Here is a 14,006-nt window from a genome sequence, read left to right on the forward strand (position 1 = left end):
GAGACAGAGACCGGAGCCCTGCTCAGCTCTGGTCTGGTGGTGCTGAGGTTTGATCCTAGGACCTCAGACCCTCAGGCAGGAACGTCTCTTTTTGTATGACCATTATGTAATCTCCTCAGCCTGACATTTCTAAAAGAACTTGTGGGGGGTCAGTCAGTAGCGAGCAGGTTAAGTGCACATAGAGCAAGGTGCAAGGACCAGTGTAAGGATCCCGGTTCGAGCTCCCGGCTCCCCACCTGCAGGGGAGTCGCTTCACAAGTGGTGAAGCAGGTCTGCAGGTGTCTGCCTTTCTCTCCTCATCTGTCTTCCCTTTCTGTCTCAATTTCTCTGTCTTATCCAACAACAACATTAATGGCAACAATAACAATAATGACAACAACAAGGGCAACAAAATGGGGAAAATATGGCCTCCAGGAGCAGTGGATTCGTAGTGCAGGCAGACACTGAGCCCCCTCGAGGCAAAAAAAAAAAAAAAAAAGAACTGGTAAATTGGCCAATGGGTCATCAAGCTGTCAAGCTTTTAGAAAGCCAGGTTTTGGTAAAGTTGGTTTTCAGCACATTGAGTTTTGGGGGAGAGAGTGAGCATGAAGTGGTGGGACACCCCTTGGGGCAGGACTTCTGTTGGCTGAGCCTCAGGTCTACTGAGAGACCTCTGGGGCCAGGCATAGGGTCCACTTCCCAGTTGAAGAATTGGGGGGGGGTCTTGAATGTTCATTTCTACCCTTTGAGCATCAGGTCTCTGAACTTTGTGGAGTCCTGGCCAGAGGGAGGGGCCACTGGGCCTTGCTGAGCTGGGGGGTGGGGGGGTTCTGTTCTGTGGATTCGAGTCCAGGAGTCTCAGAATCAGAGCATCCAGCCTGGGGCTCTCATCCCACCAGCTGTTGCCCTCACATCTGGAAGGAAGGTAGGAAGAGAGAAAACAGTATGTCTTTGTTTCTAAACAGGAGGATCGAGGGAAGATAAGAGACCTGTTCACACCGCACTTCCGGTGGACAACTTTGCTGCTCTGGTTCATATGGTGAGTGCCGGGGCCAGCCATGCCCAGCCCCCTTTGCCTTGTCCTTGGCTGGGATTTGTTCTGATGCACTGGACTTGAACCCAGGACCTCCCTTGCTCATGGAAGGCACTGCCCACTGAACTACCTCTTCACCCTTACTTGATTTTATGTTTAACAGTTGATTTTTTTTTCCCTTTTGTTGCCCCCCTTTTTTTTTTTCCTCCAGAGTTATTGCTGGGGCTCTATACCTGCACCATGAATCCACTGCTCCTAGAGGCTATTTTTTTCTCTTTTGTTGCTCTTGTTGTTTTATCATTGCTGTGATTATTATTATTGTTGTTATTGATATCATTGTTGTTTGGATAGGACAGAGAGAAATGGAGAGAGGAGGGGAAGATAGAGAGGGGGAGAGACAGATAGACACCTGCAGACCTGCTTCACCACTTGTGAAGTGACTCCCCTGCAGGTGGGGAGCCAAGGGCTTGAACAGGGTTCCTTACGCTGGTCTTTGCGGTTTGCACCATGTGCGCTTAACCCACTGTGCTACTTGTTGTTGTAGTTATTATTGTTATTGTTATTGATGTCATTGTTGTTGGATAGGACTGAGAGAAATGGCGAGACGAAGGGAAGACAGAGAGGAGAGAAAGATAAACACCTGCAGACCTGCTTCACTACCTGTATAGTGACTCCCCTGCAGGTGGGGAGCCGGGGTCTGGAATCTGGATTCTTATGCCGATCCTTGCGCTTCACAAAAGGAAAAAAAAATGGCCACTGGGAGCAGTGGATTTATGTGTAGGCACTGAGCCCCAGTGATAGCCCTGGTGGCAATAAATAAATAAATAGAGGGTGGGGGTATAGCATAATGGTTATGCAAAGAGTTTCATGCCTGAGGCTCTCAAGTCCCAGGTTCAATGCCCCACACCGCCATAAGCCAGAGCTGAGCAGTGCTCTGGTAAAAAATAAATTAATTAATTAAATAAACAAACACAGTTATCAGTCATGAGAGGGAGCATGAATGAGAGGACAAGCCCTGAGCACTGCTCCACTCTGACTCCTGGCTCCTGGCCTCAGGCCTGTGAGCCCATGCGTGCTGTTAGAGCTTCCTTCCTTCCCCATGTAAGATTTATCCTAGTAATTCTGCTTTCTTCCTCTCCACCCACACTTGCCTTGGTGATCACAGGCCTTCTGAGAACTCCAGGTTCTGATCCCATTTAGCTTTCTTCAAATAACTGCCAACTGGCAGGGATGGGGTTGTGCTGTGGGGAGCTTTTACAGAATAATTACCTTCAGTGCCACACCTCATGGGGTTTCAGCAAGTCTTTCTTTCTTTTTCACACACCCCCCCACAGCTATTCTTTCAACTCTCTCTCTACAGCATGGTGTACCCACAGTGTGTTCCCAGCGCATAAAACTGGCCTGGAAAGGGCTTTGTGTCCTTTTTTAAATCAGCTCTTGTCATTCACCTTCGAGGAGAGGTGCTAATTAGGGCGGGCAGGGTTCTGAAAGTGGTCCCCAGCAGGGAAGGAGGGAATTTGGTGGTTTCTCCTGAACAGAGTCCAGTTCTGCTCTCTCATTCCTGGTCAGACACCTGCAGGACTTTTTAAAAAGAAGAGGATAGAGTCAAAAGCCCCCCCCCCCCACACACACACCCTTCTCAATGCCTGGCTTCAGCGGGGCCTGCACGACTTGGGCGATTAATTGGAGACTAATTTTAGCACACAATGCTAGAATTTTGCCAAGTACATATTGTAACCCAAGGAAATTAATCACCAGCTTTCTGATGAGAACTGAGTTTCCACTGAGCTGTACCACAGGTCGGGAATGTTCTGGTCCTGCAGAACTGAGTATTCTGGTTCCTGGGAGAGTCAGGAATTAATTAACCAGCAGAGTTATTCTGCTCTGAGATTCTAGTGGAAGCTGTGCCCTTGTCCCGGACAGGTGTTTTATGTTCTATTCACAAGTTTGGAGGTGGGGGTGGGGGGGCTGGGTGGCGACTCACCTGGGAGAACACACACATTACCATGTGCAAGGACCTGGGTTCGAACCCCCTGTCTCTACCAGTGAGGAGTTGAGGGCTTCATGGACACTAGAGCAGGCCTGCAGGTTTCTCTTCTCTCTGTCTCTCCTTCCATTTCTGTTTTATTATGTTTCTCACCCTCTATCAAGAGAGAAAAAAAGGTAATGTGGTTTCCCACTGCGCTGAAGGAAGCGTTGGTCTTATGGAGTCTCCTCTCTCCCTCTGTCTCTCTGTCTCCATCTCTTTGTTTCTCTTTCTTTTTTTCATAACTTATCTTTCTTTTTTTAATTTATTTTTCTCCCTTTGTTGCCCTTGTTGTAGTTATTATTGTTGTTATTGATGTCGTCGTTGTTGGATAGGACAGAGAGAAACGGAGAGAGGAGGGGAAGACAGAGAGGGGGAGAGAAAGACAGACACCTGCAGACCTGCTTCACCACCTGTGAAGCGACTCCCCTGCAGGTGGGGAGCCGGGGGCTCGAACCGGGATCCTTACACCAATCCTTGCATTTCACGCCATGTGCGCTTAACCCATTGCACCACTGCCCAGCTCCCCATAACTTCTCTTTCTACCTTAAAAAAGTTGGCCATGAGTAGTGAAGCCCCAGTAATAACAAAATAATAATAAATATTACGATATTGCAATGACTTTGCTTGGTTGCTTCGATGCAAAGCTAACACGATGAGGGACTTATGAAACCTGCCTCCTTCTGCTTGGTGGAATTCCTAACAGAATTTACTCAGAGCAGTCTGAGCTGTATGCTTGGGTTCGAATCCCTTCTGAGATCAAGTCCTCAGTTTGGTACCTTAATAAACCTGGTTCCGCACTGGGTTAAGCGCACATGGTGCTAAGTGCAAGGACCAGTGTGAGGAACTTGGTTCGATCCTCCAGCTCCCCACCTACAGGGGGGTCCCTTCACAAGTGATGAAGCAGCTCTGCTCGATTTCTCTGTGTCCTATCCAACAACAATGACAGCAAAAACAACAACAGCAATAATAACAATGATAAACAAGGGCAACAAAAAAGGGAAAAAATGGCCTCTAGGAGCAGTGGATTCACAGTGCAGGCACTGGGCCCAGCGATAACCCTGGAGGCAAAAAAAAAAACCCACCTAAAGGTAGTGATAAAAACTAATTTTTTTTAAAAAAAACTAATTGTTTAATTGTTTCTGTGGCTCCAGGGATTGAACTGAGGGCCTCGAACCTCTGGGATGCCATGGAGGGCCTCCCCTGCCCAGTTTTTTTTTATTATTATTATTTCATACACTAGAGAAGAGAGACACCATGTTCATAGGTTCATGGAGCACCCTAGGTGCTGTCCCTGGTGCTCTTGTGTGATGCCTTGGCTTGAACCCAGGGCCTCTACAACAGCAAGGTGTGCACTCTACCTGCTAAGACATTCTCAGCCACAAGCAGTAGGAGTTTGTTTGTTGACAAGAGCCCTGCTCAGCTCTGACTGATGATGGTGTCAGGGATTGAACCTGGGACCTCTGAGCCTCAGGCATGAGAGTCTCTTTGCAGAATCACTGTGCTGTCTCACTGTCCCAGCAGGAGTTTGGTAGATGCCTGACAGTGAGCCTCTGGCACTCTGGGAAGTGTGGGCAGGCCCAGAGTCCAGGTCTTTATCCAGCCCAAGCTTCTCCTCTTCCAGCTCAGTTCAGACTGTTTTCTTCCAAAGCTTGGTCTCCCCAACTTGGCCCCCTATAACCAGCTGAGTCAACAGCCTGGCTGAGGGAAAGGGGGCTTCTCATATAATGTAATTATTGATCTCTCAAAGGATGGAGGGCTCACCTCCCTTTATCATGACACTCACTGTGCTTGGTACCGTGTTGGGATCTTGTACAGATGTGGTTGAGTTAGACAGGATGCACAAACTACCATATTTCCATGCGAGTATTATTTACATATCAATCTTCTGCCTTGTTTTAAAAATGACTCCTCGGCCACCACATTACCCCCTCAGGGTATCACCCATTCCTGCCAGCTAAAACACTAGCAACCGTTGCTACAGAAGCTGTCTACCTTCCCAGAGTGCCTTGTTTTCTCTACTCCCTTTCCTAGCCAATTCCATCCCAACTTGCCACTTCCGGAATTCTCCTATAAAAGTCACTTCTGTTTCCGCTCTCTCTCTCTTTCTCTTCCGTGTCCTGACCTGGAGAAGGGCTGGCGTGCATAGTGGGAGGCGGCCATTTTGCTAGCTCCACGTGGCCTAAACTCACTGTGCTCACACCCGACTCTGGAGCATCCGCATGAATAAAGATCTGCGTTCCCACTCCACCACGAGTTCCTGGTCTCCTCTCTCTGGTGACACTAGCCTGGCAGTATCATCCTTCTTCCTGTTCAGAGGTCCCACGACAGCCCCACAAGGGACTCCCCACTGCTGTAGATGTGCCTTGAAGGGGGCATGGAAAGGACCTGGAGTTCCTCTGACCGTTTCTTACCCCTGGCTTCCTCCCACAGGTTTTCCAATGCTTTTTCCTACTATGGGTTGGTCCTGCTCACCACGGAGCTTTTCCAGGCAGGGGATGTCTGCAGCAGTGAGTACCAGGGTCCCCCAGCCCAGCCTAAGCACCCCTTGTGCACCCTACCCCAGGCTCTGCTTGGAGGGTCTGTCATGGCACACATGCCAGCAGCTTCACTCCAGAAACCCCTAGGGCAGCCAGCTCAAAGGCCCTGAGGTAGGAGTGTGTCTTGCGGAGGACCAGGTGACTGGAGTAGAGTGGGCAAAGCAAGGGAGGGAATGAGAAGGAGGGAATGAATGCTGTCATGGGCACACCCAGTTGAGCACACACTTCACCATGTGCAAGCACCCAGGTTCAAGTCCTACTCCCCACCTGCAGGGAAATAATTTCGTGAGTGGTGAAGCAGGTTTGCAGGTGTCTGTCTCTCTTTCTCTCTATCTCCCTCTCCCCTTTTGGTTTCTCTCTGTGCTGTCAAATAAAATAGAAAGAGAGAGGAAAAGGAAAAAATGCCTACCAGGACCCATGGATTCATAGTGCTTGCACAAACCCCCCTGGTGGCAGTTTAAAAAAGAGGGAGGGGTGGTCAGGGAGACGGTGGGGGCCAGGTAGTAAAAGTGGGGCTCTCTGGGCCATCCTAGAGTCGTCTGCCACAAAAGCACCTAGCATTGCTACTTCTGGGTCAGCCCCTTCTGAGAACACAGGGGTGTCTCCCAGTGGTTCCATTTGCCCCAGGTTTATGGGAATGTGAGCCTCAGGGGTGAGCCCAGGCTCTTCCGGGGCTCCCCAGCTGACTCCAGTGCAGGCAGGAGCAGCAGGTGAGGGAGAGGAGTCTGTGGCTCCAGCGGTCTCCGTCTCCCACCCCCAGTCTCCAGCCGGAAGAAGGCGGTGGAGGCCCAGTGCAGCCTGGCCTGTGAGTACCTGAGCGAGGAGGACTACATGGACCTGCTGTGGACCACACTCTCTGAGTTCCCAGGTGAGGGTGACCTGCCCGGCAGGGACGCACCTGGAGCCTCCAGGAAGCAGGGCTCATTTCCAGGGGGAGCCGGAAATTCTCTTTCAACCTTAGCTGCAGGTCGTCTAAACTGAGCAGGGAGGTAGCTCAGCCTGGTAAAGCACTGGCTTGCAGGCCTGGAGCCCCTGATGGGGCAGGTTCAAACCCCACCACCACCTGCTGCTGGAGTTGAGCAGTGCTCTGGGCTCTCACCTCTTGCGCTCTCTTCCCCTCATCTTTCAGTCTTTTGTGATAAATAAATCTAAAAAAAATAATAATAAAAAGGGGCCCAGGTGGTGGCGCACCTGGTTAAGAGCACACATTATAGTGCTCAAGGACCCAGGTTCAAGCCCCCGGTCCCCACCTGCAGGGGGAAAGCTTCACGAGTGGTGAAGCAGGGCTGCAGGTGTCTGTCTGTCTGTCTCTCCCTCTCTGCCGCCTCTTCCCTTCTCAATATCTCTGTCTCTGTCCAATAATAAATAAATAAATAAATAAAAGTTAAAAAATTATATTGATTTTCCCTTTTGTTGCCCTTGTTTTTTATTGTTGTTGTCGTTATTGTTATTGTTGTTGTTATTGATGTCATCATTGCTAGATAGGACAGAGAGAAATGGAGAGAGGAGGGGAAGAAGGGGGGGGAGAGACAGACAGACACCTGCAGACCTGCTTCACCGCCTGTGAAGCGACCCCCCCTACAGATGGGGAGCCGGGGGCTCGAACCGGGATCCTTACATCAGTCCTTGCGCTTCACGCCACATGCACTTAACCTGCTGCGCTACCACCTGACTCCCTTAAATAAATAAAGTTTTAAAAAATAGTGGGGTATGGGAGATAGCATAATGGTGATGTAAAAAGACTCTCATGCCTGAGGCTCCAAAGTCCCAAGTTCAGTCCTCCACACCATCCTAAGACAGAGCTGAGCCGTGCTCTGGTAAAAAAAAAAATAATAATAAAGGGACCAGGCAGTGGTGCACCTGGTTAAGCAATGCACAAGGACCTGGGTTTAAGCCCCTGATCCCCACCTACAGGGGAAAGCTTCATGAGTGGTGAAGCAGAGCTGCAGGTATTTCTCTGTCTCTACCCCTCCCCTCTCAATTTTTATCTCTATCCAATAATAAATTAATTTTTAAAAAGATTAAATAAGGGTGGGGTTAGATAGTATAATGGTTATGCAAAGAGACTCTCATGCCTGAGGCTCCAAAGTCCCAGGTTCAATCCCCTACACCACCATAAACCAGAGCTGATCAGTGCTCTGGTTAAAAAGAAGGAGGAGGAGGAGGAGGAGAAGGAGGAGAAGGAGGAGGAGAAGGAGAAGAAGAAGAAGAAGAAGAAGAAGAAGAAGATGATGATGGTGATGATGGTGATGAAGATGTAGCACAAAGCACAAGGACTGGTGTAAGGATCCCGGTTCGAGCCCCCAGCTCCCCACCTGCAGCTCCCCTGAAGCAGGTCTGCAGGTGTCTGTCTTTCTCTCCCCCTCTCTGTCTTCCCCTCCTCTCTTCATTTCTCTCTGTCCTATCCAACAACAACAACAACATCAATAATAACTGCAACAATAAAACAAGGGCAACAAAAGGGAATAAATAAATAAATATTTAAAAAAAAGAAAAAGAGAAAGAAAATAAATAAATAAAAAAGAAGTGAGACTGAGGAAACAGCATAAAAGTTCTGCAAACAACTTTCACGCCTGAGTCTCTCAGGTCTCAAGTTCAATCCCTAATACCATCATCAGCCAGAGCTGAGCAGGGCTCTGGTAAAATAAAGAAATAAATGAATAAATAAAAAGAAGTGACATCCCCTTGCTCTTCCTGTATTCTGGTCATTAGAAGAGTGTCACAGGTCCAGTGGACTGTCAGGAGGAGGGATGATGGGAGTGCTGGGGAGCATGCTGGGCTGCCTGTCATGGCATTACTAATCCCCCCCCCCCCCCCCCGCAGGGGTCCTGGTGACTTTGTGGATAATCGACCGTCTGGGCCGTAAGAAGACCATGGCCTTGTGCTTCATCGTCTTCTCACTCTGTAGCCTCCTGCTGTTCATCTGCGTGGGCAGGTGAGTCTGACCCCTGGGACTGAGGCCCCTGACTGGCTCAAAGCCAGGGCCTGATGGGGGGCTGGGGAGGTAGGGGGAGGGAGGCACCCTGGCTGGGTTTTGTTAGAGCAGCGTCAGCCTCTCAGCCTCCTGGTCTCAGAGGCCTGGGCATGCAGGCGTGCACCTACTGGATCTGTGCGTGAGGTCAAGGCGTCTGTTCAGTCAGTGGGACCAGTTAAGCCTGGCCATCTCTGCCCATGACTGGCAGTTCCCCCGTGTCCAGAGCCGTGAAAGTCTTTGCCTCTCGGGTTGGTGCTTTGAGAGGTCCCTGCCCCAACTGCCTTAGGCTCTGAAAGAGTGGGGAGCTGGGACATTAGGCAACCTGAGGCTAGAAGTTGGATGGCGCTAAGGATGCCAACTGGAGGCTTCTTGCCCCGGCTCAGCAGGCTCTGAGCCTGAGAAATTGTCCAGCTTGCTTGCTTCTCTCTTTTTATCCCTCCTAATGATTTCTATCACTTCTCTCCACCCTTGCCCTCCCCCTGGGCACTTCCATCTCAGGTTCTGGAGAAGGGAAGGAGTGGGCCTCTGTGGTGGGCACTTTTAGGCTGTGAGTTCTGCCGGGGCAGCGAGAAGTCTGCTGCCACACGTGGAGAGAAAGATACCTCTTCTCACCTCTTTCTTTTGGTCTCTCTCTTTCTCTCTTAGAAATGTGCTCACTCTGTTACTCTTCATTGCAAGAGCTTTTATTTCTGGAGGGTTCCAGGCAGCCTATGTTTACACGCCTGAGGTAGGAGGGGTGTCTGGGAGGCAGGTGGGTTCAGGGAGGGTAGGTTTCTGCCTGTTGAACAACGCATGAGCGTTGTCCCTAGGCCTGGGCAGTCAGCCAGTGACTGTCCTCTTTTGTGCTCGGGAAAGCTTGTGCTCTGTGTAAACATTCCAGGTGTACAGAGCTAGAGGGCGACCCCAAGCAAAGGGCCCATCCCTCCCTTCCTTGAGATAATCTTTTTGAATAGTTGAGGGCGCATTCTTCCAGATTGTTCTCTGGGAATCACTCCCACATGTTCACTCGTGTCAAACTGAGCAGCAGAGCAACTGAGAAGAGTCTAAGGAAGGGACAAGTCACATTGGTGAGGGGCAGGCTTGGGGAAGCCTGATTGACAGAGCAGCACCTCGGGGCTCACCGTTCGGAGGACAGTGGTGTCACCCAAGGCCAGTGGGATGAGGAGGGGAGGCTATGACAAAAGCCATTTCCATGCTCTCAGATGCTTAAAAGCCAAACTGAACAAGGAATCTGCCTGGATGTGTGAACATCCTTCGAAATTCTGATTCAGGAGTGGATCAGTAAGATACTCCTGGGGCGTGTCACTCTTTGGCGTCCACTGTCACTGCTTGTGGCTGCTTTCGTGTGGCTGTGGCACTGCTGAGTGGTGGCCTGGGACCCTGGTAGCAGCTTGGAACTGATGCCGAGCTGTAGGAAAAGGTTTGCTGGCTCCTGGCTTGAACAGACCCAACCGGCTGCTGAAGCTGATGGGAGCTGGCTCAGTAAATGGTGATGGAGCCGGGTGATGAAGTTGGGTAATGGAACCAGTAGATGGAACCAGTAGGTGATGGAGCTGGGTGATGGAGCCAGTAGATGGAGCTGGGTGGTGGAGCCAGTAGATGGAGCTGGGTGATGGAGCTGGGTGATGGAGCCCTGTAGATGGAGCCTGGTGATGAAGCTGGGTGATGGAGCCAGTAGATGGAGATGGGTGATGGATCTGGGTGATGGATCTGGGTGATGGAGCCCTGTAGATGGAGCCTGGTGATGAAGCTGGGTGATGGAGCCAGTAGATGGAGATGGGTGATGGAGCCCTGTAGATGGAGCTGGGAGATGAAGCTGGCAATGGAGCCAGTAGATGGAGCACAGTGCAAATGGCTGGAGACAGTCGGGTGCAGACGTGGAACACTGTGGCTGTGTTTCAGGTCTACCCCACGGCGACCCGCGCCCTGGGCCTGGGCACCTGCAGCGGCATGGCACGGGTGGGGGCTCTCATCACCCCCTTCATTGCTCAGGTAGGTGCCCCCCAGTTTCTAAACTGAATAATTGGGTGTCCTCTGCAGACTTTTAAAAAATTTTTTTTTTATTTAAGAAAGGATTAATGAACAAAAACATAAGGTAGGAGGGGTACAACTCCACACAATTCCCACCACCCAATCTCCATAACCCACCCCTTCCCATGATAGCTTTCCCACTCTCTAGCCCTCTGGGAGCATGGACCCAGGGTCATTGAGGGTTGCAGAAGGTAGAAGGTCTGGCTTCTGTAATTGCTTCCCCGCTGAACATGGGCGTTGACTGGTCGGTTCATACTCCCAGTCTCCTCTGCAGACTTTTATAAGTGTGTGCACCCCTTGGATCAGGTCTCTCTGTTTTGAGCAGTTAGAATTTGAATTTCTTTTTTTTTAGTAACCAACTTATTTTTTTCCTTTTTTTTTTTTTTCCAGTGAGGCAGAAAATCCCTTAAGGACTGGGAAATTAGTTCAGCCTGTTAGAGAAAAGGTTTTGCATGTTTGAGGTCCCAGGTTCACATCCTAGCATTGCCATATACCAGAGCTGAGCAGTGCTCTAATGGCTTTCTCTCATCAAAAAAAAAAATTAGTCTTGGGGGCCAGGCAGTGGCACACCTGGTTAAGTGCATATACTGTCAAAGCAAGGACCTGGATTCCAGGCCCTGCTCCCTGTCTGCAGCGGGGAATGTTTCACAAGTGGTGAAGCAGTTTGCAGGTATCTCTCTTTCTCTCTCTCTCTCTCTTTCCTCATCCTCTCTCAGTTTCTCTCTGTCCTATATAGTAAAAATTAGAAAGAAAGAAAGAAAAAAAAGGAAAAAGTGGCTGCTGGGAGTCGTGGATTCATAGAGCCAGCACTGAGCCCCAGTAATAACCCTAGTGGAAATAAAATAAAATAAGAGTAAAATAAAATAAAGTAAAATCGTGGTCTGGGAGGTGGTGCAGTGGATAAAGCAGCAGATTCTCAAGCATGAGGTCCTGAGTTCAATCCCCAACAGCACATGTACCAGAGTGATGTCTGGCTTTTTCTCTCTCCTCCTATGTTTATCATTAATAAAAAAAAAAAAAAAAAAAACCTTAAAAAAATAAAGTGAAATAAAATAAATTTGCCAGCAGGGTTATTGCTGGGGCTCAGAGCTGACTATGAATGCACTGCTCCCAGTGGCTATTTTTTCCTTTTTTCTTATTTCTTTCTTCTATTTTATTTGACAGGACAGAGAAATCTTTTTCTTTATTTGGGGAATTAATGGTGACAGAGAGAAACTGAGAGAGGAGGGGGAGACATAGAGAGATAGAGAGAGAGAGAGAGAGAGAGACACCTGCAGACCTGCTTCACCACTCATGAAGCGTCAGGGTGAACTTGCCTGTCACTGAGGCCTCCTAGAACTAGAATTCCAGATGCACTTTGGCTGAGTGCCATGCACGGTGCTGTTCCATTGAGCCATTTATCCACTGCCAGGTCCTCTGGGTTGTGAGCTTACCACACGTCTTCACGATGCCGAGTGTTTCTGGGGTCTTCTCCTCAGAGGTAGCCCACCCAGCAGAGAAGCACGTGAAGCCCCAAGAAAGCTGGAATCCCTCACACCAGCTGTTGCAAGAAGGGAAATTTGCCCAATTGCTATTCAAGCCCACAGTCATATCAGGCTCTGGTCCAGGGGAGGTGAGGAAGGCCGGGAAGCCAGGAGCTGAGTTCAGGGACAGCCAGGGAGGGAACAAGGACCCCCCACACACACACACACATATCCCCCCACTTCCATGGCCCTGACTCTTCAGACTTCCTCCTAGAGTAGGGCCCATAATTTATTTATTTTGATTGCCACTGGGGTTATTGCTGGGGCTTAGTGCCAGCACTATGAATCCACCAGTTTTAGAAGCCAATTTTTTCCTTTTTTTTTAAAATTTTATTTTATTGGATAAGACAGAGAGAAATTGAGCTGGAGGAAGACAGAGAGGGAGAGAGAAAGATAGACACCTGCAGACCTGCTTCACTATTTGGGAGGGGAGGCTTGAACCTGAGCCTTTGAACAGGCTAACATGTATGTTCAATAAGATACACCACCACTTGGCCCCAGGGTCCCAGAGGGCCAGGCCAGCAGGACTGGAGGCCCCGAATCTGCTCTTCCGCCCCCAGATTCAGCCCCAGCATCTTTCCTGCCCGATTTATTACATTTATGGTCACCCACACCCCCAGTCCCCAGGTTACATCAGACAGTCTGGTCCTTTCAGGGCCCAATTTCACTGCTCTAGCAAGAGTGCTGCTAGAAGCAATATAGACTGTTGTGCTTTGGAAGGCCTGAGTTCAATTCCCAGCCCCATCCTTATAGCTGTCTGAACCTGTCACGCTCCCTGAGCCTCAGTTTCCCCCTCTGTAAAACGAGGATACAGCCTCTGCCACCTTGGGGAGCTGCCTCAGGGTCTGTTGAGGGCTGTGACCTCAGGCTGGCGGCTACCTCACGCCTCCCCCCTCCCCAGGTGATGCTGGAGTCCTCTGTCTACCTGACACTGGCCGTCTACAGTGGTTGCTGCCTTCTGGCCGGCCTGGCCGCCTGCTTCCTGCCCATCGAGACCAAGGGCCGAGGTCTGCAAGAGTCAAGCCACCGCGAGTGGGGCCAGGAGATGGTGGGCCGGGGGGCACACGGCACGGACGTTGTCAGGTTGAACTCGAGCTCTCAGGAGTAGTGAGTGAGGGGGCACCCCCGGCTCTGCCAGCAACAGGAACTCAGCCGCCAGCCCAGCCTGGACCACAGACTTCTCTGTCCTGTTTGATCATGTTCATCCACACACCCCTCTTCCACTGGGGGCGGAAGGCTGCTGCTCTGGGGGCCGGGTCTCTGTGTCTTTGTGTGTGTGTTGGGGGAAGAGGATGTCTGTGACCTCTGGCTCTGCATGGACGCGGCCAAGGCAGGAATTCCACTGACCACAGCTCGCCGGCCACACCCTCCAAGACCGACCACCAAAACCTGTAGCTGCTGCTTGGCTCAGGCTCCAGCAACCAGCACCTGCCGGAGCCGTCTGTCTGTCCAGCCACTTCCTCCTCCGCCATTGCAGATGACCCCAGGTGTCACCTGAGAAGCATTTTCTTGGGTCCCAAACTGCTCATCTCCCGCCCCCCCCCCCATCATGGAGCCTGGTGATTGGATATACACATGAACTGGAGCCTGACCCTCTCTAGGATGGCTTCCCCTGTGTCCAGACATGGCATCCAGATGTGGGCTGAACTGCCACTGAGGGCGACCTCAGAAACTGTCCCCCGCTTCTCCTTCTGGGGACTGGGGGCTGAGGAGCTCAGTGCCAAAGCACGAACAGTGAGGGGTGCCCCGGCATCTTTCCCAGCCCCTCTTGGCCAGGCTGTCCATAACTCTGAGGGAAAGAAAGTGTCAACTCAGCATCAGCACTTCAGGTTTTGTTTGCCAGTGGATGGCTGCATGGACAGAGAAGCTGGGGTGTGCCTGGAGGCCAGGATCCTGTCCA

At 50.6% G+C, this 14,006-nt stretch overlaps 1 protein-coding gene across 1 annotated transcript in view; it reads left to right on the top strand.

Annotated features, from left to right (window-relative positions):
* Nucleotides 1–13,920, top strand: part of SVOP (SV2 related protein) — a 49,342-nt gene extending 35,422 nt beyond the window's left edge. The window contains 7 exon segments of the mRNA XM_016189186.2: nucleotides 945–1,018; nucleotides 5,472–5,548; nucleotides 6,339–6,446; nucleotides 8,402–8,513; nucleotides 9,198–9,279; nucleotides 10,455–10,544; nucleotides 13,008–13,920. Coding sequence (XP_016044672.2) covers nucleotides 945–1,018; nucleotides 5,472–5,548; nucleotides 6,339–6,446; nucleotides 8,402–8,513; nucleotides 9,198–9,279; nucleotides 10,455–10,544; nucleotides 13,008–13,214 — 750 coding nt within the window. The 3' untranslated portion in view covers nucleotides 13,215–13,920.
* Nucleotides 13,921–14,006: the final 86 nt, after the last annotated feature.

The sequence above is a fragment of the Erinaceus europaeus genome, chromosome 6 (assembly GCF_950295315.1).
Source record: "Erinaceus europaeus chromosome 6, mEriEur2.1, whole genome shotgun sequence".
In the NCBI taxonomy this organism is placed as follows: Eukaryota; Metazoa; Chordata; class Mammalia; order Eulipotyphla; family Erinaceidae; genus Erinaceus; species Erinaceus europaeus.